The sequence below is a fragment of the Cervus elaphus genome, chromosome 8, assembly GCF_910594005.1.
Source record: "Cervus elaphus chromosome 8, mCerEla1.1, whole genome shotgun sequence".
In the NCBI taxonomy this organism is placed as follows: Eukaryota; Metazoa; Chordata; class Mammalia; order Artiodactyla; family Cervidae; genus Cervus; species Cervus elaphus.
This window is the reverse complement of record NC_057822.1, coordinates 934,651-959,761: the sequence shown is the minus strand read 5'-3', so window position 1 is coordinate 959,761 and position 25,111 is coordinate 934,651. Positions and strand designations below refer to the sequence as shown.

The following is a 25,111-nucleotide window of genomic DNA, read 5'->3' as shown; positions in this document are numbered from 1 at the left end:
AAGCTCCAAGTCGTCTACGGCCCTTTCCGGTGGTCTGACCTCCTCTGCAGGGCCCTGTAGCCTTGCCAGCCCTGGCTGCCCTGCCCATCCAGGGGCTTGACGAGGATCCTGAGACATGGCAGAAGGACCAGGGACCCGGGTGGGGCCAGGGCTCACAGACGGTCCTGGAAGCTGAATTCTCACGCGCTCTGCAGGCCCAGGGGCACAGCCCCGTCAGAGGGAGGCTGGGTCTCCTGCCGCCCCCAGGAACCTGAACAGGGCCTGGCCCCTCTGCCTGGAATAAACCCAGGATGTCCCGGGACTGCTGCAGGCAGGGCAGGGTAAGGATGGGGAGCTGGAGCTGGAGCCGGCGACCGCAGCTGGGGCCTTGGCTGCTCAGAGCAGGCGGGCTGATGGCCCAGCCAGCTCACCGCTGGCCTGTACCCAAGTGTGCCCCTGGGGGCCCTCGGGGAGTCCGGCCGCTGAGCATGCAGAAGCAAGCCGGGTCCCGCGCTCTGTTCCTGCCTCTGGGAGTCCAGGGGTAGCGGGAGAGCCGAGGGAGCGTGAGACCTCACCTGCACACATATAGCTCCAGGGGGGGCTGGGTGTTGGGGGTCATGATCCAGGGGGCCACGCGGAAGGCCACGGTGTCTGTGAAGAGGGGCACCTCGGGCAGAGTCTGGGGGGAGAATGGGGACTCAGTGGGCCCCGCAGGGAGCCCCATCGGGCCTCAGGAGCCCCGGCCCCCGGCCTCCCAGCCCTGGGGCCTCCGCTGGGCCCTGAAGCTCCCCGACCCCGTCTCCGCCCCCGGCACTGCACCTACCTTGGTGTCCACCAGGCTGACGCTGAGGGAGACCAGCCCCGAGAAATCGGCGTCGGGAAAGCTGAGCCCCTCCACATAGAGGCGGATCTTCCGCTCCCCGGGCTGACGGGCCACTTTGTACGACGGGTGCTGGGGCCCCAGCACCTGCTCATAGTCCAGGAGGGAATTCCCACCTAGGGAGACCCGAGTCAGCACGGAGGCAAGGCTGGCGCAGTTATGTGATAGCCGGGGCACTCACGATCACCGAAACTTCGGCTGCCCAGCGCTGACGCAGGGGTGTGGGGGCTTGGGACAGGAAGCCTGAGCCCGGGAACGCAGGGGCAGAGCCACGCTGCACTAGGGCGACTCGGGCTCCTCTCCAGCAGTGTCACGTGCTAGCTGTGTGACCTCAGCTCAACGACTCAGCCTCTCTGAGCCTCAGTTCCTCATCTGTAAAATGGGCTAACATTTCTCATGAAGGCGGTGCAAGCTTTACATCGGACAAGGAAATAAAAGCAGCTGGCCCCAAAGGTGGACACAACCCAAATGTCCATCAACCGATGAATGGATAAACCAAATGTGAAAGAAAGTCAAGTCACTCAGTCGTGTCAGACTCTGTGCGACCCCATGGACTGTAGCCCACCATGCTCCTCCATCCATGGGGTTTTCCAGGCAAGAATACTGGAGTGGGTTGCCATTTCCTTCTCCAGAGGATTTTCCCGACCCAGGGACCTAACCCGGGTCTCCCACATTGTAGGCAGACGCTTTACCGTCTGAGCCACCAGGGAAGCAAACAAATGCAGTGTATCCATGTGCTAGTGTGTCCTTCACCCATAGAAAGGGGTGTAGGTCTGATGCATGCCACAGCACAGACGAACCTTGAGGACATCATACTACGTGAAAGAAGCTTGACGCAAAAGGCAAGTATTGTATGGTTCCATTTGAAGGAGATGCGTCCATGGGGCAGAAAGGAGATTGCCGGTTGCCTAGGGCTGGGGCGTGGGTGGCGCTAGTAGTAAGGAACCCACCTTGTCAACTCAGGAGACGTAAGAGACGTGGGTTCCATCCCTGGGTCAGGAAGGTCCCCTGGAGGAGGGCATGGCAACCCCCTCCAGTATTCTGGCCTGCAGAATCCCATGGACGGAGGAGCCTGGCAGGCTACAGTCCACGGGGTCACAGAGAGTCGGACACGCCTGAGCTAGCGAGCACTCACAGCACAGAGATGGGGTTGGGGGTTGGGACTGTCGTTGTCTAGTCGCTCAGGCGTGTCCGACTCTCCTGTGACCCCATGGACTGTAGCCCATCAGGCTCCTCTGTCCATGCAATTCTCCAGGCCAGAATACTGGAGTGGGTAGCCTTTCCATTCTCCAGAGCATCTTCCCAACCGAGGATTAAGCCCAGGTCTCCTGCATTGCAGGCAGATTCTTTACCTGCGGAGCCACCAGGGAATGTAGTTAAATTGTTTACTTGAAAATGGTTACTTTTATGTACTGTGAATGTCATGTCAATTTTTTAAACAAAGCTCCTGGCACTTAGCAGTTCTGGCCCGTCTCCTTTCCCCGCCCACGGAGGGTCATCTGGGAAGTGGCACCCTAGCATGTTCTTAGAGCAGAAAGGCTTGTCAGCTCACCTATGGAGATGGAGCTTATGTTCTGCAATCAAAGTAAGTATTTCCAAGCCAGACCCCTCCCTAACTTTCCACCCCTGGTGCAGAGAAGAAGCATTATGGCTCCTGCTGGAATTTAGCTGCAATGAATTCTGAGTCAGTTTGAACAGAGAGTGAAGAGGAAGAAGGAAGAGGTAGGAAGGTCTCTTGCTATTTATAAAAATGAGTAAGGTCACCTCAGGGTTAAGGATGGGTTTTGTTTTGTTCTAAGCCACAGCGTTTGATTAATAAACTCTCTGGCAGAATAACTGGATTCCAAAGGCAAGGCTGGGCCTTGGCTTTGCTGATCCCTGCCCCCACCTCACACAGCCCGGACGGCACTTGTCAGCACTGAGAACTCATTCTGTACTGACTCACCAGAGGAGGGATGGGGTCGGGGGGAGGGCCAGGGCCGGGTAAAGAAGAGCGGCTTTGGTGCCCAAGAGACTGACTTGGAATGCCTGCTCCACTCCCAACTGGTTGTGTGAACTTAGGGCAGTGAATTCACATGTCTGAGCCTCAGTTTTCCCCTCTGTAAAATGGGTCTAGCTTGGGACCCTTTTCCTTGGTCCATGGATCCTGTCGTGATGCTGTGGCTGCTTTTAAGTGGTAGTGAGAATTACAGAATGATGATGGAAGAATGGAGAGATGTGGATAAGAGAAGAAAGAAATGATTTGGGAAGCAGAGCCTGGAGTAGGGAGGGAAGAGGCCCCTCCAGGCCACTTACCCCGGGTGCAGAAGACCCTCATTCTTTTGGAATCAGAAAGTGGCACATTCAAGACCAGCTTGTAGCTGTCAAAGAGCTCATCAGGGGCATCGCAGGTCAGCACCACTGGGGACATGTCCTGCAGGTCTGGAGAGAGTGGTCCCCATGAGGCAGCCCCGCGCTGCCCCACACCGTCATCCTGGACAGCCCCATCCTCTGTTACTCACCATCCAGCGAGGTTAGCTGGGTGTTGGTGAGGTCCATCTCCGTGGACCGGAGACTGTCCCGGTCACAGTTCACCATCAGGATAGCCCCGTAGCCCTCAGGGCCCCAGCGCCAGCTTTTCTGTGCAAAACAAGAGGCCTTAGGGTCAGTGGGACCCAGGAGTCTCTAGGAAGGGGTTCTGGACATGGCTAGAGCTGTCTGCTTTGTTAACTTGGAGACTTCTGTATTCCAGGTTTACTTGAAGATTTAAAGAGGGATAATAGATTTAATAGACTTGGGGACTGGAGCTCCAGCTCTCCAGACCCAGAGTCACTCCACGCTTGGGCAGTGAACATCCTGAACAACTGTACACAGCAGCCCCGCCCAGCCATCACACTGCAACAGGAAGGGGGCAGTGCCAGGCCCAGAAATGGCCTCTGCCAGTCTTTTGAGTTTTGGCCCTGCCTGGGGGACCGAGACTGCCTTGCCCTGACCTTGAGAGGGCTAGAGAACTGCTGGGATTCTCTCCCCATCCCAGTCCTCTCCTGGGGCCTGTCCCAGTGGTCTCTGATGTTCACTTGTGATCCTGCAGGCCCTGCAAGAAGGATGGAGCTGACAGGTGGGGAAGATGGCTGGAGTCCGGCCTCTGTAATCAAAGCTCTTCCTGATCTGCCTCTGCTTTATTCCCACCAGCCTCTGCAAGTCAGAGTTTATTCTCCCCATTTACAGAAGAGGGGAAGGAGGCTCTGGGGAGGTGAACTCTAAGTCACAGAGGTGGGATTCAAACTTGGGTCTGGGTGACCTCACAGGACCACTGCTAACCTACATAGCACTCTTGTCCACCTCTTCGGGTAGCTACCTCACTGTATCAGGGCCCAAGACATGGTTTGTGTCTCAGGCCGCACTCGCTACCTTGCTCAGCAACCTTGTGCAGTGCGCAACCTGCACATCCATCCTTGGCAGTCCTGCCCCATCTTGTCCACAAAGTCGTGTGTGTGAGGCAGGCGTCCTCCCTGGGGTCCTTCCCCACAAATCTTACTTTCTACCCTCCCAGGATAGTCTTCAGACATTTGCTGTGGGATAATGCCCGGGGCCCACCCCACCTTCCCTCTCTCTCTCTTCAGAATCTAACCAGGGTAGTCCATGCAGCCTCCTCTACCAGAAGCCTTCATTCAGTCACTTGACAACCTTTTAAGAAGCACCTATCATGCTTAGGGGTCCAAATACAGCCCAGGAAATAGAAAAGTCCTCAAGCAAAAGATCCCAGGTGTGAGGTGGCACTAGAGACCAGAGAGGGTAGGCTGTTTTCCAGGAGTCACACAGCATGCTGATCACACAGTGTCAGGCCCTCTCACGCTGATGGGGAGTCCTCAGATGGCCTCCCCACACTGCTGGATACACAGAGTCCAGGAATCCGTCACCCTTCTGGAGGCAGAGCCCCCCCCGGACCACCCCCAGGTCTGCCTGTTGACCCCGCCGTCTTGGGATAGCTGGAGGAGGCCCACCTTGTCGCCTTGGGTCCTTTTCACCTTGCCTGTGCGGCCAGTGTCCGCGTCGAGGGAGATGTCTGAAAAGAGATGGGGAGGGGTTACCTGAGCTCCCCGGTCCCCCGTCTCACCATAGTGTCCAGGTTGGGGCAAGCTTTGACCCTCCCCCAAGCCCAGGAGAACCAGGCAGCCCTGTTCTGGGGACCATGCCCAATGCCCGGGAGGCCCGCCCCTGTGGCTCTGGCTTTTGAGGGACCCAAGCCTTGGGCTCTTGACTTTCTCACTCATCTGCATGCCCTGAATTGCTAACCCTTGGGGGCCCTGACTCTGGAGGCCAGGACGAGGCCTGAGATTCCAGCTGCTGGCTCTGCTGTTAGGGTCGCTGCCCAGGGTCTGGCTGAAGGTAGCGTGCGGCTCTGCATGTTTAGTGACGAGCCTTGAGGCTCCGGGACTCTGGATGGAGGAAGCCTGTTGTGGTCTGGCTGGAGACCCAAGGGCCGTGCAGTTTCTAGGTCGCTGTGGCTGTAAGCACAGCTGGGGCTCCAGTCCTGGGGGTCTGGAGCAGATGGATGGCCTCTGAAGGAGCCAAGCTCCTCGGTGGAGAAGGAAGATGGCCCTGGGCCTCCCTAAGACCCTCAAGCAGCCAGCGTGGAGGGGAAAGGGCAGGGACGCGTGGAGGCCCGGAGGCGGGACTTACCTGCACCCGTGAGGTAGAGCACGCTGTGGCCCAGGGCCCCGCCCGCCGGCTGCCCGAAGTAGGAGATCTTCACCTGCGGGGACACCGTCAGCCCTGAGTGGGCCCGGCCAGCCCTGCGGGGATGGCTGAGGCAGGGGGCGGAGGGGACACCCCAGCGGCCCTGTGTAGATGGGGGGGTGGGGGCCCCGGCTGCTCCCTGCTGGCGAAGGCCCGGGGCCCACGGGCTCTGCGCCCGGATCCAGAGCCACTTTCTCCACCTGGAGAGAGCAGGTGCCTCCCTGGGGCCCAGGGCTCGGCTGAGGGGCCAGGAGGGCCAGACAGGGTGGGGGCGGACCCCGGGGACAGCCGGACCCTTAGGCGTCCGTGGAGAGGCCAGGGAGAAAGAATGCGGGAAGGGGTGGCCGTCACCAGTGACTCAGGCAAGGTACTCAGTCTCCCTAAGCCTCAGTTTCTTCACCTGTAAAATGGGAACAACGACCCTTCCCACCCCACGATCGCAGCCCATGCTCACACGGCCCACAGTCCATGCAAAGGGCTCAACCTGGGCCTCTCAGAGAGCCCCCAGGCTGGCCCAGTAGGCGGCGCTCAGGGGGTCTGAGCTCCGGGGCCCTGCTCTCAACAGCTGCACGGCCCTCAGCTTCCCCGTGTCCCTGGAGAAAAAGCTGATCAGTGAGTCTGGGGTCACTGCGTGTGTGGCAGGCGCCTGGGGGCGAGTGAGAAGGTGTCGTGTCGTCTGTGAAAGAGGTTTCCTGCTTCCTTAGGTGGGAGACACGCGTGCATCCAGGTATGCACCTATGTCCGATGCATGCGTGTATGTGCGCACGCGCGTGGCTCTTGCTGAGGACGCCTGTCTGCACGGGAGTGGGCGGGGCTTGTTCGGGGTCGGTGTGGAGCTGGGACCCAAGGGGGTGTCTGTGAACTTGAAGGGGCGATCAGGCAGGCTGTGCCTTTACGGGAGTATTCATTCCTGCTGTGTGTGGATGTTGGCATGTCGGGTGGGTTTACAGGCTTAGGTGTCTATGGGCTTGTTTCGGGATGTGTCGTGTGTGTGGATTTGGGCGTCGGAGCCTTGCAGGGCTGGCTGACTAGGGCGGTGTGTGAATGGGGTGTGCTTTGTCTGGGGCTCTGACCTGCGGAGAAGGGCCTCTTACCTTGAGGTCGTTTAAAGCCTTACTGGCTGCGTCCACGGATATGACCACGTCCACGCTGGCATCCAGGGGCCAGTGGGCCCTGCCCGTGGGCTCTGTCACCCGCGCTGGGTCATAGGCTATGAAGATCTTCACCCCGGAGCTCCCAGAGACCTCAAAGTTCTCAGCGCCCTTGGGCACATCGCTGACAGGAGAAAGGGGAGCGTCCGTGGCTCAGAAGAGACCAGCAAGGGGGAGTGGGGCTGCCAGGGGATGCAGACAGCCCCCCATGGCGGGGGTGGGGCGTGGGGGGTGCCTCTGGCCAGGAGACCAACCCGGTCAGGCCCCGGGGCCCCATCCCAGCTCTCCACCGTTGCCCACGTGACCTGCCCCGAGCCCATCACCCCCTGGCCTCAGTCTCCCTGTCTGCATCACAAAGGGCTCAAAGCAGAGCAAGGCTGTGGAGTTTCGTCTCAGGGGCAGAGTTCTTTCCGCGGACCTAGAACGGAACCCTGGGCAGAGGCGGACAGAAGGGCCTGGGGGAGATGCCAAGTCATTGTGTTCAACGCTTCTGCTCCCATAGCGGCCCCTGAAACTCCAGAGAGCAGAGACGGAACCCCTCTGGGCAACCCCAACCCCACCCCTCTCCTGAAACTTCCAGTTCCGATGCTTCCAATCTCTCCAACCCAATGGGAAACCCACCTCTCACGTCCTCCACTGCCGTCCCTGGCCCCCTAGAGTGCTAGACGGCTTCCTGGGCCCGCCTGTGCTCACTCCAGTCTGTTCCCCAACAAACAGAGCACGCTCTTCTAAGCTCAGAAGCGCTGGCCCCAGCCACGCACAGCATCGTCTCGGATGGCACACGACGCCCCTCCTGGTCAACCCTGCCCCACCTGCAGCAACAACCCCCCCCCCGGGCCTGCTCTTCCCCACTCACTCTGCTCAGGCCTCACTGACCTTCCCGATGGTCCCTGAAGCTGCCGGGCTGTCCCGCCTCAGGGCCTTTGCACTGGCTGTTCCCTCTGCAGAAAATGCTTTTCCTGCAGATCCCACAAGGCTCCCTCCCTTACCCTCTTCAGGGCTCAAATGTCACCTTCTCAGTGAGGCCACCCACCTCCTGACAGGAGCCTACGATGGCTGCAGCTCCATCATGACTCCACACACGGAGCTGCACCCGATCTGCTCATTCTTTCCCCGATAAAGAAGCTGTCCTAAATTCACAGTCATAAGCGCATGTGGTGTGAAGGCTGATGGGTTTTCTCATCTGTGCTCGAGAGGAAGAAGAAACCGAGGCAATGGAGACACTGTCCCTTCATCAGAAGGTCCCGGACGAGCACCTCCTCACAGTTTTATGTTAATCTCAGCGCAACAGCTATAGACACCAAACTTAATCTGTGTTATTCACCTTGTCTTCATCAATAAAACAACAAATGGAGTCCTGATTTGTAGACCGCCAACTTCCCTGGTGTAAACACTCCCACTAAGGTCAGTTTCAAGTTATCATCGCAACATCATTGAACCCAGAGTTGCAAAGAGATGCAAAAGAGGCCCCTACATACCACTCTCCTACCAGACAGAGAAATGCTGGTGGAACAGAGGTGATGGCAGGATGCAGCAAAATATTTGGAAACAGATGCATGTTAAGTATTTTTTATCTTTTTTTTTTTAAAGTACTGACCATTTATTTTTTGATTGATTTTTTAAAAAAATTTGGCGGCATGCAGGATATTAGTTCCCTGACCAGGAAGCAGATCTACCCCCTGTATTGGGAGCACAGAATTTTCACCACTGAACCACCAGGGAAATCGCTGCCATCGTCTTTTTAAAATTTTTGCATTTTTGGTTCCGCTAGGTCTTCATTCAGTGCTCAGGCTTCTCCTGGTGGTGGCTTCTCTTGTTATTACTGTTAAATAAACTGTATTTAAAACAGTGGTGGAGGCTTCCCAGGTGGCTCAGTGATAAAGAATCCACCTGCCAATGCAGGAGATGCAACAGACAAGGGTTCGATCCCTGGGTCAGGAAGATCCCCTGCAGGAGGGCATGGCAACCCACCCCAGTATTCTTGCCTGGGAAATCCCATGGACAGAGGAGCCTGGCGGGCTACAATCCATGGGGCTGCAAAGAGTCGGACACAACGGAGCAACTGAACAAGCAAGCAACATACAGTTTAGTTTTAACTAATGGCTGTGTTTGACAACAGGTTTGTAAACCTCCCTTTGGCGCCCTCGGGGAGGCGTCCTACCACGCTGCGAAAAGCTCGTGCTGCCGCCGTTCTCGCCTTCCTGGGGGGGCTCACAGCCTTCCACCGGGGTGACCGTGCACTTTTCTGGTTGTACTGGGCCCTGGCTCTTTACTATCTTTGGCTGTGCTGGGTCTTTGCTATTGATGGGCTCTTCCCTAGTTGCTGTGAGCGGGGGCTGCTCTGACTGTGGCGTGGGCATCTCTCCTTGCAGGAGCTTCCCTTGTTGCGGAGCACGGGCGACGCTTCACCTGCCTTTGCACTTGGGTTCTCTGCATTCGGAACGTTCGGCCGGGAGCGTCCCGGGGGCTCAGTGCCTCAGCTCTTTCCCAGAGGCGCCCTGACTGCCCTGTTTAAGGCGGGGGCTCGTGGGAGGCACTGTGGGCCCCACATCCCCTAACCGCACGAGCCGGCTGCACCTCATTTCAGCCCGTGGCACTTGTCACCTGACATGCCACGTTTATCTCATGCATTTCCCTGTGGTCTCTCTCCCATTTCTCCCCCTAGGATGCAGGGACCTTTCCCGTTCTACATTCACCAAAACTGTGGTCATCTCAGCACCCAGTGCGGGGCCTGGCTGTGGGCAAGACGTACAGGAAGCCCTTGTTTCATGGATGAGGACGAGACAACCTGGGCACGTGGAACGGTAACCAAGCAGGACCCTGTGGACCCTCCTGAACAGACTTCCCCGCCCTCCTCCACATCCTCCACCTGCCTCTCACTCGTAATAAAACTCTAGCCTCCTAGGCTTTCCTTGAGTTCCAAAGAAAAAATTTAACCAGGAAATCGAGAAAATGCAGAAACAAAGGAAAACAGCCAAACAAGACAAAATAATAGTTTAGCCACTCAAAAATTTAAGGACCTTTAGTTCCTCCTCAAAATCTATAGATAATATTCTGAGCCATACCCTGGAATTGTTTTGCAGATACTGAAGCCCCCACCAGGGGGAAGAAGTTAATTGTATGCTGCCCACAAGCACGTAGACCCAGAAGGCTGATGAGGCTGACTCCTGATTACCTCACCACCAGCCAATCACAAGAACGTCCACGATCACACACCCTACAACCCTTTCCCTCACTCTTTGTCTTTAAAACCTTTCAGTGAAACAGAACACACCCGCTCACCTTACACAAAAACTCAAAATGGCTTAAGGCTCACACACAAGACAGGACACCACAAAAGTCCAGATGAGATCACGGACAAAACATTCCCTGAAATAAATCGTACGCATGTTTTCTTAGGTCAATCTCCCAAGACAACAGAAATAAAAACAAAAGTGAACAAACGGGACCTAACCAAACTTATACGCTTTTGCAACAAAGGAAAGCACAAACAAAAACGAAAAGATAGCCTACAGAACGGGAGAAAATATTTGCAAATGGTGCAACCAACAAGGGCTTAATTTTGAAAATATACAGGCAACTCATAAAGCTCAACAACAAAAAAAGCAAGCAACCCAATTGAAAAATCAACAGAAGACCTAAGATAGACATTTCTCCAAAGAAGAAATACAGATGGCCAATAGGCACCTGAAAAGATGCTTAATATCGCTAACTACTAGAGAAATGCAAATCAAAACTACGATGAAGTACCATCTCACACCAGTCAGAATGGCCATCATCAAAAAAATCTACAAACAATAAATGCTGGAGAGAGTGTGGCGAAAAGGGAACCCTCTTGCAAACTTGTTGGTGTGAATGTAAATTGATACAGTCATTTGGAGAACAGTATGGAGTTACCTTAAAAAGCTAAAAAATGAACTATCATATGACCCAGCAATCCCACTGCTGGGCATATACCCTGAGAAACCATAACTCAAAAAGACACATGTACCCCAAGGTTCTCTGCTGCACTGTTTACAATAGCCAGAACATGGAAGCAATCTAAATGTTCATTGACAGATGAATGGATCAAGAAGATGTGGTACATATACACAATGGAATATTATACAGCCATAAAAAGGATGAAATCAGGTCATCTGTAGTGATGTCATACAAAGTGAAGTAAGTCAGAGAAAAACAACTAGTGTATATTAACCCTTAAATATGGAATCTAGAAAAACTGGTACACATGAACCTATCTGCAGGGCAGGGATAGAAATGCTGACTTAGAGAATGGACCTGTGGACCTCAGGGGAAGAAGGGGAAGGTGGGACAAACTAAGAGACCAGCATTTATATATACACAGTACTATCTATAAAATAGATAGCTTGTGAAGTATGAAGTCAAGTGGGCCTTAGGAAGCATTACTAAGAACAAAGCTTGTGGAGGTGATGAAATTCCAGCTGAGCTATTTCAAATCCTAAAAGGTGATGCTTTAGAGTGTTGCACTCAATGTGTCAGAAAATTTGGAAAACTCATTAGTGGCCACAGGACTGGAAAAAGTCAGTTTTCATTCCAATCTCAAGGACAGGCAATGCCAAAGAATGTTCAAACTAGAGTTCATTTCACATGCTAGCAAGGAAATGCTCAAAATCCTTCAAGCTAGGCTTCAGCAGTGCCTGAGCTGAAGGTGTACAAGCTGGGTTTACAAAAGGCAGAGGAACCAGAGATCAAATTGCCAACATTTGTTGGATCATTAAGAAAGTAAGGAAATTCCAGGAAAATAGCTACTCTGCTTCATTGTCTATACTAAAGCCTTTGACTGTGTGAATCACAACAAACTGTGGAAAATTCTTCAAGACATGGGAATACTAGACCACCTTGCCTGCCTCCTGAGAAACCTGTATGCAGGTCCAAATGTAACAGAACTGGGCATGGAACAATGGACTGATTTAAAATTGGGAAAGGAGTATGACTAGGCTGGATACTGTCGCCTTGTTTATTTAACTTCTATGCAAAGAACATCATGCAAAATGCCAGGCTGGATGAATCACAAGCTGGAATCAAGATTGCCAGGAGAAATATCAACAGCCTCAGATATTCAGATGATACCACCCTAATGGCAGAAAGTGAAGAGGAACTAAAGAGCCTCTTGATGAGGGTGAAAGAGGAGAGTGGAAAAGCTTGTTTAAAATTCAACATTCAAAAAATGAAGATCATGGCATCAGGTCCCATCACTTCATGGCAAATAGATGGGGAAAAAATGGAAACAGTGGCAGATTTTATTTTCTTGGGCCCCAAAATTACTGTGGATAGTGACTACAGCCAGGAAATTTAAAAGTGCTTTCTCCTTGGAAGAAAAGCTATGACAAACCTAGATAGTGTATTAAAAAGCAGAGACATCACTTTGCCAACAAAGGTCTGTATAGTCAAAGCTATGGTTTTTCCAGTGGTCATGTACAGATGTGAGAGCTGGACCATAAAGAACACTCAGTGCTGAAGAACGGATGCTTCTGAGCCATCTCGCTGGAGAAGACTGCTGAGAGCCCCTTGGACGGCAAGGAGATCCAACCAATCAGTCCTAAAGGAAATCACCCCTGAACATTCATGGAAGGACCGATGCTGAAGCTGAAGCTGCAATACTTTGGCCACCTGGTTCAAAGAGCCAACTCATTGAAAAAGACCCTGATTCTGGGAAAGACTGAAGGCAGGAGAAGGGGACGACAGAGGATGAGATGGTTGGATGGCATCACCGACTCCATGGACATGAATTTGGGCTACCTCCGGGAGATGGTGAAGGACAGGGAAGCCTGGCGTGCTGCAGTCCATGGGGTCGCAAAGAGTCGGACACGACTGAGCGACAGAATAACCAAGTGGGAAACCATTGCACAGCGCAGGGAGCTCAGCCTGCGCTCTGTGACGACCCAGAGGGGTGGAGGGAGGGGAAATGTGTACACACAGCTGATTCAGCTTGTGGGACAGTGGAAACCAGCACAACATTGCAAAGCAATTATACTCCTAATAATAATAATAATAATAAATAAATAAAGTCTACAAATAAAAACTAAAATAAAATTACCATATGATCCAACATTCCCACTCCTGGGCATACATCTAGACAAAACTGTAATTCAAAAATATACATGCATCCCTGTGTTCATAGTAGCACTACTCACAATAGCCAAGACATGAAAACAACTTGAATATCCATCAACAGATGCATGGATAAAGAAGGTACGGTACATATATACAATAGAATAATACTCAGCCTTAAAAGAGGAGCTTTTTCCAGGTGCCACTAGTGGTAAAGAACTGTCCCACCAATGCAGGAGACACAGGAGATGTGGGTTCCATCCCTGGGTCGGGAAGATGCCCCGGAGGAGGGCACGGCAACCCACTCCAGTATTCTTGCCTGGAGAATCCCATGGACAGAGGAGCCGGGCGGGCTACAGCCCACGGGGTCGCAGAGTCGGACACGACAGAAGCGACTGAGCATGCACAGTCTGCAGCAACATGGGTAAAACTAGAGATCATCATAGCAAGTGAAGTAAGTCAGAAAGAGAAAGACAAATACCGTATGATATCACTTGCATATGGAACCTAAAGTATGATGCAAATGAACCCAGCTATGGAAGAGAAACAGAACCACAGACACAGAGAACAGGCTGCCAAAGGGAGGGGCCGGGGAGCTCTCGAGCGGGAGGCTGGGGTAGCAGACGAGCTGTTTCAGATAAAACAGACAAACAAGGTCTTACTGGGTAGCACAGGGAGCCGCCTCCAGTATCCTCTGAAAAGGACGTCCCTGGTGGTCCAGAGCTTAAGGACCTGCCTTGCAATGCAGGGGATCGGGTTTGATCCCTCGTCAGGGAGCTAAGATCCCACATGCAGAGCACCTTAGGAGAGAGTCCACGCACCACAAGGAAAGATCCTGCGTGAGGCAATGCCGCTGAGACCCGAGGCAGCCAAAGTATTGATCAATCAGTTAAAAAACTACCCTGTACTAAACCATAATGGGAAAGAGTGTGAAAAAGAATGTGTGTTCACATGTAACTGAATCACTTGGCTGCATGGCAGAAACCAGCACATCATTGTAAGTCAGCTGGACTCCAGCCAAGAAATGCTGGGAGGAAACGCACCCAGCAGCCCTCTCCGTTACCCAGCCTTTAAACCCTTTCCCTCAGAACTACCCAGGAGTTCAGGTCTCACAAGCACCAGCTTCCTGGACTCCTTGCTTAGTGCCTGCAATTAACACTGCCCTTTCCTTCACCTCGGCCCAGTGTCAGTAGACCGGCTTTACTGTGGGCCGGTGAGCAGGTGAGCGGGCCCAAGTGTGGTTCGGTGACAGGATGGCGTGCCCTGGGCCGCCCAGCTGGCAGGCTGGTTGAGCTGGAATTTGAATTCAGTCGATCCAGCCCCAGGGCCCCTGCTCACACACCCTGAGAACACGTCAGCAGGAGCCCGGTGTGTCCTGCTGGCTGCAGAAGGGGTTCCAGCTCCGGGGAGAGCCTGGGGATGTTCACTGCTCACGCAGCCCTTTCAAGGGAAGCAGGGTTCCTTGGAGTCAATCCCCAGCTTTGGGCAAAAGTTGACATTTCCAAGTCACAGTCTTGGGCACACAACCCTTTATTTGGAATATTGGTAGAACATCATAATAACAATAATAATGTAAGAAGGGGTGGGAAGGGATAAACTGGAAGACTGGGATATAAACACTACTATATATAAAATAGACTCTCCTGGCAGTTCAGAATCCATCCACCAATGCAGGAGACTCAAATACAGTCCCTGTGTCAGGAAGACTCCCTGGAGAAGGAAATGGCAACCCACTCCAGGATTCTTGCGTGCGAAATCCCATGGACAGAGGAGCCTCGCAGGCTACAGTCCATGGGGTTGCGAAGAGTTGGACACAACTTAGCAACTCAACAACAGCAAATATACAAAACAGATAACTAATAAGGACCTACTGTCCAGCAGGGACCTACGTTGTAGCACATACAGGGACCTCTACTCAATGCTCTGTAACGGCCTGTAGGGAACAGAATCTAAAGAGGAGTGGATATGTGTGTGTGTGTGACTGATTCACCTTGCTGAACGCATGAAACGGACACAGCATTGTAAGTCAGCCCGCGCACGCCACATCGCTTCAGTCCTGTCCGACTCTTTGCACCCCATGGTCTGTAGCCCGCGAGGCTCCTCTGCCCATGGGATTCTCCAGGTGAGAAAACTGGAGTGGGTTGCCGTTCCCTTCTCCAGGAGACCTTCCCGACCCAGAGATCGAACCTGAGTCTCGTAGGTCTCCCGCATTGGCGGGCAGGCTCTTTCTCACTAGTGGCACCTGAGATCAGCTCTGCTCCAGTAAAAACTTTAATAATAGTGTAAGGAACAGGGGCTGTCAGGGCCTCCCGAGCCCAGCCTGGTCCCCTGCAGTCTGGATCTACCTCCAGCCTTCCTCCGCAGCTCACAGCTAGCTCACCCCTCTCCGGGTGCTGGGATCCTGGTCTCAGCTGCTTTCTCCCCCGCAGGGGCCAGGGGAGTCGCTACAAGGGTGGACGCTGGGGAGAGGAGGCTTCCTACAGGAGGCGCCTGACAGGCAGGGCGGAGGCCGGGCAGGAATCCCTGCTCTCTGGGAGGCGCCTGCTCAGGCCCCACTTCCTTCCACGCCAGTCCCCCCATCCAGGCCGCTTCCCTAGTGCCGCCTCTCAGCGTGAGAAAGGCCGGTGTCTGCGGCTGGCCCAGGAGGAGGGGTTTGTGTTGTTGTTTTGTGCGTGTGTGTGTGTGGGCGTGTGTGTGCGTGCGTGTGTGTGCGTGCATGTGTGTGTGTGCACGCGTGTGCGTGTGTGCATGTGTGTGTGGGCGTCTGTGTGTGTGTGTGTGCGTGCATGTGTGTGCATGCGCATGTGCGTGCGTTTGCGTGCGTGTGCGTGCGTGTGTGTGTGTGTGTGTGTTTGCAGCCCCCCAGGGAAGGGCCTCTGTTTCCACATCTACAGGCTGTGCCAGGCCGGATTCCCTTGGTGTGCCCCCTGCTCCCCTGTCCCGCGCCTCCAGGACGGGTTCTCGGAGCCTTTCCTCCCTTCTCAGGCTCCTGGGTCTCTGGGTGCAGCTGAGGATTAAGGGCTGCTCTGGGGGGTGGGACAGGCAGGTGTGGGTGTCTTGAGCCACAGGCCGCCCACAGTGGGACTTGTCTTCACTTCTCCTGAGCTGCTCTGCAGCTCACCCGATCCATGAGCCGGAACCACCCCTACCCCCTCCTCTGACCCTCACACCCCGCAACTCATCGGCAGCTGTGTGGTCCAGTCTCATGATGCAGCCCCTGGACTGGACCAAACCCCGGGATGCAGCTCTGGCGTGTCTCCAGACCCAGAGTCAAGTGAGGACATGGATTTGAAAGTACCCCTTCATTAAATGAGAGGGACTCGGTCATTACCATACCAGAGGCACCCACTCTCCCAGGCGTCATCACTGTCATTAGCTTTACTGCCATCGCCACCGCCAGGCTGATGAGACTGTGAGCTTGTCCCTTCAACTCACAGCTGGGATGGGGATGGGAGAGGCAGCCTTCCGCACTCTTTGAAATGAAATGAAATGAAAGTCGCTCAGTCGTGCCTGACTCTTTGCAAACCTATGAACTATACAGTCCATGGAATTCTCCAGGCCAGAATACTGGAGTGGGTAGCCGTTCCCTTCTCCAGCGGATCTTCCCAACCCATGGATCGAACCCAGGTCTCCCGCCTTGCAGCGGATTCCTTACCAACTGAGCTCCTCCAAATGCCACCCCTTCTGTGGAGCAGAGTATGGGCTGTGGGAGGCATATGGCCTGGGATTCGGTCACCCAGCTGCTCTGAGCCTCGATTTTCCTCCTCAGTAAAATGGATATAATCCAAAGAGCTACTTCCTAGGGCTGCTGGGCGGATTCTGCCAGATGCGGCATTTAAAGTGCTTGGCACGGGACCTCCCTGGTGGTCCAGTAGACTCCGATCTTCCAAAGCAGGGAGCATGGGTTCAATCCCTGGTCGGAGAACTAAGATCCCAGATGCCTTGCGGTGTGACCAAGAAATTAAAGAAAGCGATATACTAAAGTGCTTGGCATACAGTAGGCGCTTAAGCGTTTGGTGCCATCATTGCTGTTACTATCACTCTGCCCAGAGCCCCCAGCAGCCCAACCCAGTCGGGCCAGGACCCTGTCTCCTTCCCCCGTGCCCCGCAGCCTGGTCCAGACCCTCCCTGCAGCCCCCTCACAGTCTGTGTCACCCAGAACGGCATCCTGACTCAGCCTCACCCCGGGCCCCGGGCCCAGAGCAGGGCCTGGTTCACCAGGTTAATCAGGAGGCTGCAAGGAGAACGGAGTCAGCTCTTGGAGAATCTCACAAAAGGAGGCACAGAGGATGGGAAAGGGAATTCAAATCAACAGGTCAGGGTACTCTTTTGCCCCCTTCTGATGCCTATGTAAGAAGCTTTCTCTATCTCCTTTACACTTTAATAAAACTTTATTACACAAGAGCTCTGAGCGATCCAGCCTCGTCTCTGGCCCCGGATTGAATTCATCTCCTCCGGAGGCCAAGAATCCCGCGTCTCATCGTTCAGCAACAACCTTTCACTCTGAGAAATGATCTTTAAGTCAAACTTGGATGGTGTTGTCCCCTTCTTTCCTTTCCACAATCCAGTACCTCTCCCAGCACTGAGGGCTGTATCTTGCTACAATTAGTCAGCACATCGGTTCATTGGTTATTATATAATTTATTATTCATTAATGCACATCACCATTCATTCACTGAATCATATTTATTGAGTGCCAGGCACCACTTAAGGTGCTAGGGCTATAGCAGTTGAACAAAACAAACCTCTGACCTCAGAGAACTTCTCTTCCATATCTTAAAAGACCAGAGCCCTCATCTTTGGTAAATACAATTCCTCAGTGAAAACCAGTCAGGAGGTGGAAGTTTCATATTTAAGTACTCAAAACTAAAGTCACCTACATTCTAAAAAGAAGAATACCAAGGTGCCATGATAGAAGTGGCCAGTAAAGAACTGAAGGACATGCAGTCTGCCTCAGGGAATGCATCTTTGCTTTTTTTCCCACTGGTGCTGGGTTAGTTCCATGGAAAGCAGCCAAGTGCAGCAGACAGAAGAGTAATATGCTGGAATTTTTATCTCTAGTGTCAGAGTAAGGATTCATCATTATCTCCAGAAAAGCATGAATTAATGGACCCATAACAGAAAGAAAACAAAAAAAAAAAAAAAAAAAAAATCAACAGGTCATTCCCAGCCTGGCTCACTTGCTTTAGCTACATATGTGTCCACCCGCCTGGTCAGGCATAAGGACAGCACGTTTCACAGGTGATGTTGGGCAGGGTGATACCAGGGCGGCACCTTCAAGCACCGAGTGTGTGCCAGGGGGCCCCTCTGCCCAGCCGAGGGTCTGGGCGGGGAGGGCAGAGTGGTGCTGACCCAGCCTCCAGCTGGGGGAAAGGGTATGGGCTGGCGACAGAGGACCAGGGTGTCCTGGAGGCTTGACCGAGACACTCTGCTGCGGAGAGGCAAGGGCGGAAGGGGGACTAATGCGAACTGGATAGAAAGGCTGAGGGGCAAGCTGGTAGGCAGCCCTTGGGCAGAACAGACTGGCCAAGCCTGTGGCTTCTCCTTCACATCTGATCAGCCACCTGCCTGCCCGGGAAGGGCCACCCTCCAGGTGTCCTGGACTTGACCCGACAAGTCCTCTCTGGCGCAGCCAGCTCTGGGGTCCCTTCTGCTGGGGACCAAGACCTGCTATGCCAGTAGTCCCCGGAGGCAGCCAGCCCTAAAGGACGCAACTCCCCCAGGAGCTCACGAGTCCTGTCTCTGCTGCCGGCTGCTCCACCTCAACACGAATTTCCTGAGTGCCTGCTGTGGCAGGGGCCACCCTGGGCACAGGAAAGCAGTGATGAATCACCCCAGCCTGGCCTCACGGGACCCGCCCAGGGCAGGGACAGCACGGCCTCCGACGTGCTTCTCTCTGCTCTGATTCCATCCCTGAGGCCCCTGCCTGGTGAGCAGGGCAGTTACCAGGCTTCTCATTTTACAGGTGACGTGAAAGTCACAGGGAGGCCACACATGGGGCGACAGGCGGGAGCTGAGATTTGACCTCACTCGGGTCTGACCCCAAAGCTCATCCTCTGCCCTGCGCCTACCACCTCTGCGGAAACCCAACCACATGGAAGGTCCCCCAGTGATGGGAGGGCTGTGTGACTCTGGGCAAGCCTCTCGACCTCTCTGTGTCTCCGCCTTTGTCTGCAAAGGGATCTTAGGAGTCGTCACTGCATAAGCTCGTCGTGAGACTTGACTGAGAGAATGCTGCCCGCACTGTGGACTGAAGACTCTGCCGGCATCATGTCATACTGTCACCAGGGGCCCGGGCAGCAAGCAGACCCAGGGGAGAGGATCCCGACACCTCCCTTCACTCTCCGACCCGGCCAGAAACCAGGTAAGCGATTCAGCGGTGAGCGTCCACATCCTGAAGGCTCTCTTAGCCCCCAGACTAAGGCGGGAGCCCCTCGCGGGTGGGCATAGACTTTCTTGTCTCCAAGAGCCTCAGCCCAGCACAGAGCTGGACAAGGAGCAGCTGTCTCGAAACGTCTAAGGGACCGCAGCGGGGTGAAGGCCACAGACGGCTCAGAGCCTGTCTCAGGGTGGCTTTCTCTCTGGGCCTGCCCAGGCTGTGGCTGACACAGTGTGTGTGTGGGGGCGGTGATGAGGCCCACAGACCCCGCATCACAGGCTGGGATCCCCCGCTGCGTGCAGAACCACCTCAGGTGCAGCTGCGTCCTCTCCCTCTTTCTTTCCTTTCCAGAGAGACCTGATGCCCTGGCATCGCTCAGCTAAGGCCGCGTCCAGAGAGCCTGCACGGAGGGCCTGGGCCAGGCCTCCCTTCTCTGGAACACCTGCCGGCCCAGGGATGGAGGTTGGAGACGGCGGGGGGCAGCTTTCATCCCAGCAGAGGCAAACAGGGGCTGGGGGCCAGGGCATCTCTGAGACGAGCCCTGAATGGAAAGTCAGAATCACGGATCTCTCGTCCCGTCTCAGACTGTCTCCCCACCTGCTAAAGACGAACTGCACGGCTGTGCTCCTCGGATCATGCAGCTTCTTCATCTGTGAAAAGGGGCCAAATTCACAGGCGATATCATCCCCTCCTAGCATGGGAGGACACAGGCGCAGAGAGGCTGAGTAACTGGCCCGAGGTCACACAGCCCGCAGGATCGTGACGGGTCGTCAGCCCTCCCGCGCTCGGCGGTCACCGAGCAGCCCCATCAATGGGACGTCCTCCTCGGGGCCCAGTCAGCGCAGGGTCCAGCATTCTTCCTCGTCTGTGTCTGGAAGCCCCGGCCTCCTCCCTTGCCGCCTGTCATCCTGGCGCAGACCACAGCCTCGGCAGGCTCCTCCTGAGGAGCTCCTGACCTTCCCTTTGCCCACCCTCCCAGCACAGAGCTGGAGCCCCAGGTGGGGGCCGAGGGGCCCTGCGTGTGGTTGGGAAGTCATGTTGGAGATGCGCTTGACAGGGCTTCAGGCGGTCTTGGGCTCAGACGCGGGGCGGCGGGGTTCTCTGCTCTGGGCCCGGGTGCGCTGGAGACCCCTGCAAGGTTCCGGCAGGCCCCAGCTCCCCGCCCTGGCCCCTGGTGGCAGCGTTTGGGATCCCCACCACCACCCCCAGCCCACAGCCGAGGCCCCTCGGGCTCCCGGGGGCTGAGGTCCTCGGCTGGGTGTGGCCTTGCCAGTCCCTTCCGGCCCCACAGCCTGCACCCCGCACCCTAGAGCGTCAGGACCACTTGGTGGAGCCGAACAGCTGCTCGGAAACCACAGCGACGGGAAAGAAAGCGTCTCTGGACTGAGCAAAGCGTAGGACCACCCATCACAGGGGAAGCGTCTGGGGGTCTTTTCTCAGGGTCCACCGCCAGACCCTGCCCGCCCAAGGAGACAGGAAGGTGGGAACTGGGGCGGAGAGGGAGGTGGGGTTGGAAGTGATGGGAGCAGGAGATGGAACAGAAGACGGTCAGGCACAAGGAGAGGTTCTGAGACCCAAACAGCTGGGAGGAAAAACGGGGAGGGGGCGGAGGTGCCGGGCGGGGGCTGCGGGGCAGAGGAGGGGAGGAAAGAGAGACCCACAAGATCCGTCTCAGGACGGAGGGCAGCCAGACTCGGGGGGTGGCTGACCGCCAGTGCCCTCTCTGAAGCCAGGATTGCATGTTTCAAGAAGTCACAGTCCATCATTTCACATCCAGATTGGGTGTGGCCGCTCCTGGCTCCGTGGAGCTTGCACGGGACCCCAACCTCATACCCTCCAAGAATCTCCAATCTGAACGCTAACATCACTTCCTATAAAGGAATGGACACAGTCGCAGGACGAAATGAGGAGGAGGAGGGGGGTTTCTCCCGGGTCCCCGCCTGGCACCGGGAGCCTGTTGGTCCTCATGAGCTAGTGTCGGGCACCAGGCCTGTAATTACCCTATGAGGAGCACAATTACGCTTCATTGTACTTCTGCACAAGTTAAAAGCATTAATTTACTCAGTGTAAACATCAGACCACAAGTTTTACAACTCCGTTTTGGTATGCCGGGTTCCTGAAATGCAGGGAACCCCGGAGAAAGAAGCGGATTGGGTCTTTTCTCCGGCTCACCTGAGAGGCCCTGGAGAGAACCCCCTCCCTCCCTGGGCTCCTGGAATTCCGGCCATCTCGGGTCTAAGAGTCTATCTGGCTTTGAGGCTTGTGTGGAGCTGGGGGAGACTTAGAAAAACTCCAGGAGACCGTCCCCAGCCTCACCGGGCCAGCCTTCCCCTCCATCCCCAGGGACAAATGATCACGTGGTCTCCAGCCTGGGGCTCTGATCCTGGTCTTCAGGCAGACAGGGAGCACTGGCCCAGATCAGGGAGCATCGGCCTGGATCGGGAATGCATTCCCCATGCCACACTTCCTCCTTTCTTGGCAGACGTCCTCTGGGGACCACCTCCAGGCAAGGAAAACAGAGACAGTCCAGGCTGTCTGGCCAGACGCAGGGGGTCGCCAGCCCGCCGGTTGAGAGGGCAGGGTCCGCAGCACATGCTAAGTCAGGGATTTCTAGGGCTCCTCGGGCTGAGGCACCCCAGGGCACACTATTATCCCAAAGCAGGTGTTTCCCCAAATAACCAGTCTGGAGCGCACACGGGGGAGTTAATCGCTTCCCGTGACGTCACCCCACACGCCCATCTCCAGCGGCTCCAGAGGGCTGGGACCTCAGCTCAGGTGACCGGCACCCCCGTCTTCGGGGGGCGTCCCCCTTCTACCAGCAAGGCCAACCAGAGGCCCCTTGCTCAGCCTAGCTGGGGCGGGGCACCCACAGCGGGGGTGGGGGAGCCCCGGGCTCACCAGGCACAGCCCCTTCCTCTCGCCAGCCCGGCCCCGGAGTGGGCTTCAGGACCCCCTGCTCCCTTTGTTCTTGGCCACGTGTGGGTTGTCCGTTCCTGGACCAGGGATCACACCCACAGCCCCAGTGCTGGAAGCCTTAACCCCTGAACCGCCAAGAAGTCCCAGGCGCCTCTTCAAACCTTCCCAGGGGGACAAGCCACGCCCCCTCCCTCCACCGGCTCGACAACTTCACGTCGCTAGTTCCCACCTATCAGAGACCTCAGAGGCCACACGTTCTTCTCAAGGTCTACTTTCAAACCAACTTGTTGCAGAACTAACTTCTGTTTTCCAGAGACCCTCATGACTATGATGCTAGTCCCCATCAACATCCAGGGTGAAGGCTCCTGAAGGACCCCGGGCGCGGGTCCCTCATGCTGCTCACCAGGACCCCACAGCAGTCCCTGCCTGCAGAATCAGACCACCAGGCAGCTTCCCTGCAGCCCACCCTGGGGATGCCGAGGGGCTTGGTGACCCTGAAGGAGGTTTCCAGGCTCATTGCCCTGTGTCCCCACCACACAGCCCATCTGCCTTCTGCTCCTCCACCCTCTAGGCCCGATGGGAGGGCAGCGGACCCACAGAGCCTCAGAGCTGTGGCACGGCCCCTCCCACGGGGCGGGGCCCACCCAGGCAGGCTCACGTTTACTGCCCTCCCCCCAACCCACCACCGGGCCTCCCAGGTGGCAGAGTGGTACAGAATCCCTCTGCCGAAACAGAGACACAAGAGACCAGGACTCCATCCCCAGGTTGGGAAGATCCCCTGGAGCAGCAAATGGCAACCCGCTCCAGTGTTCTTGCCTGGGAGACATCATGGACAGAGGAGCCTGGCGGGCTACGGCCCACGGGGTCGCAAAGAGGAGGACACGAGTGAGCACACACACACCCATTACCACCAGTGAGCTTGCTCCCCCATTTGTCAGATGAGGAAACTGAGGCTCAGAGGAGTGCAGCAGCTTGCCCAGGACCCCACAGCCTCCAATGGAGCTAGAAGGAGGCCCCGAGTCTGTCCAAGCCGAGTGTGGGTGCTTTACCACCAGCCTGGACCCAACAGGGGACTCAGCTCATCCTGCCAGGGCCCAGAGAGGGCCTGCGGCTGGGCACACGCCAGACAGCAAGTCAGCAGCGGAAGCAGAACCAGAACTCCCATCTCCTGGCTCCTGGTCAAAGGCTTCTCAGAAGGGCCTGAGGTTCTGCAGTTACCTTCTAGAAACAGCCACCCCTGGGAGGAGAGCAGGGGTGTGGAATAGGAAGACGGGGCTCACTAGAGACCCCGTCCCCGCTCTTGATGGTAAAGCATAGTCACCAGATAAAGTACGGGACGCCGAGCTAAATCTGAATGTCTGTTACTTTTAAAAATACAAGTATGTCCCACGCAATACTCTTAAAAAAAAGTTATTTTTTAAACCTGAAATGTAAACTGGGTGTCCTGTATTTTCATTAGCTAAGTCTGGCAACACTGTGTTAAAAGGAGAAAACAGAATCTCCCAGATGCAAGAGAACCAGCCCCAGGCCAGGACCCCCAGAAGAGCTGGGAGCTGAGGCCTGGCTCCCCGAGCCCACCCCCAGGCCCCCGCCCCAAAGACAGGAGTTGGGGCGGCAGGAGGGGCCCCGGGGGTGGGGTCCCCTGAGGCCAGGTGAAGTGGGGCCAGCTCAGGTCCCAGCTTGGATCAGACCCCAGCTCCCACCTGCTCTGGGAGGCAGACCCTCCTCACCTTGACTGCCCCCTCCCCGCCGACAGGGGCTCTGGGTGCGTCTGGTCCAGTAGGACTAGAGTCATGTCAGAGCTGGAAAGGCCCCCGGAGACCCCCAAGTCCAGCTCCCTCGGCGGCTGTGCGGGGAAACTCACTGGGCCAAGTCCCGGGCCCCGATCCGGGCCCTGTCCTCCCACAGCCTCATCCCCATCACCCTCTCGCAGACACAAGCCCCAGGCTCATCGAGTGCCTTCCCTTTATGAGCACGCTGAAACATAAGCCCCGGGCCTGTTCTCAGGCCTCTTCCTTTGCTAACACGTTCACTCCTTCCGCAGCTCGCCCCTTCTCTTCCCAGTCGCCCAGGGTTGGCCTCCAACGACCGAGCTGCCGCACGCCGCCCCTCTGCCTGAGAGAGGGGCCGTCGGCCAGAAACAGAGGGCACAGTCAGGGGAGGACCGTTCAGTCCTCCGTCTCGAGCAACAATTCGTTCTGATGCTCCGCACACGTCCAACGGGGCCGTCAGAACACAGAACCCACACCCCAGAGTGCGGCCCCAGGGCTCAGAGCTGGAACCCTCGCCCACGGGCTTGAGGCCAGAGAGTGACCCCGGTGCTGGAGCCAGGGCCCCAGCAGGGACCTGCACCCTCTCCCTCTCCCGGGGCTGCAGCAACTCCACTGGCTCTGCTGGCAAAACAGCCCCTCGTCAGCATCCTCCACGGCGCCCGATTCGGCCTCCGGGGGCCCATCCCGCTGCTGCAGGCGCCCCAGCCGCGCCCAGCCCCCTGCCAGCCAGCTGGGCGCCCCTCGGCTCTCACCTGTGAACGTCCAGGTATGTTTCCAGCCCCACAGCACACACAGCGTAGCTGGGCTTCTTCGGGGACAGCCGCAAGGCCCTCTGTGGGGCCATCCCGACCCGCCGGCGTCTGACCTCTGTGCGCCCTGCTGCCCGGCTCCGCACCCAGGCACCTCGTTGCCAGGAAGGGGCGTGAGTTCTGACGGGCTGGCGCTTTCCTCCTCCCTTTTAATTTCATCCTCTGACCTGAAGAGCCTGCCCTGAGCCCGGTCCCCACCTCCTGGCCCCATGCCATCCCTCCTGGCCTGTCAATCCACCAGGCTCAGGGAGGAGGTGCCAAAAGCCTCCCTGGGGAATGGGGGGGGCTTCAGCTGAGACCCTGGCGGAGCAGAGCTCAGCTGCCAGCAGAAGACGAGCTCACAGCAGCCCCCGTCCCCCTTAGCCTCCATCCTCAGACTCTCGGTGACGGAGTCTACACGGCAATGATGCAAAGATGGCAGCGCTGTCTGAGGG

The 25,111-nt window shown here is 56.0% G+C and overlaps 1 protein-coding gene across 2 annotated transcripts in view; it reads right to left on the bottom strand.

The window, feature by feature from the left end:
• Nucleotides 1-24,775, bottom strand: part of PADI1 (peptidyl arginine deiminase 1) — a 41,731-nt gene extending 16,956 nt beyond the window's left edge. Inside the window, exons 1-8 of one of the 2 annotated variants that reach the window (XM_043908943.1) lie at nt 24,621-24,775; nt 6,673-6,853; nt 5,522-5,594; nt 4,843-4,904; nt 3,361-3,478; nt 3,155-3,280; nt 803-975; nt 555-658 (exon numbers count right to left, since the gene is read on the bottom strand). In XM_043908943.1, coding sequence (XP_043764878.1) covers nt 555-658; nt 803-975; nt 3,155-3,280; nt 3,361-3,478; nt 4,843-4,904; nt 5,522-5,594; nt 6,673-6,853; nt 24,621-24,712 — 929 coding nt within the window. In that variant the 5' untranslated portion in view covers nt 24,713-24,775. The remainder of the gene's footprint in view (nt 1-554; nt 659-802; nt 976-3,154; nt 3,281-3,360; nt 3,479-4,842; nt 4,905-5,521; nt 5,595-6,672; nt 6,854-24,620) is intronic. The other variant, XM_043908944.1, reaches the window with a different exon arrangement.
• Nucleotides 24,776-25,111: the final 336 nt, after the last annotated feature.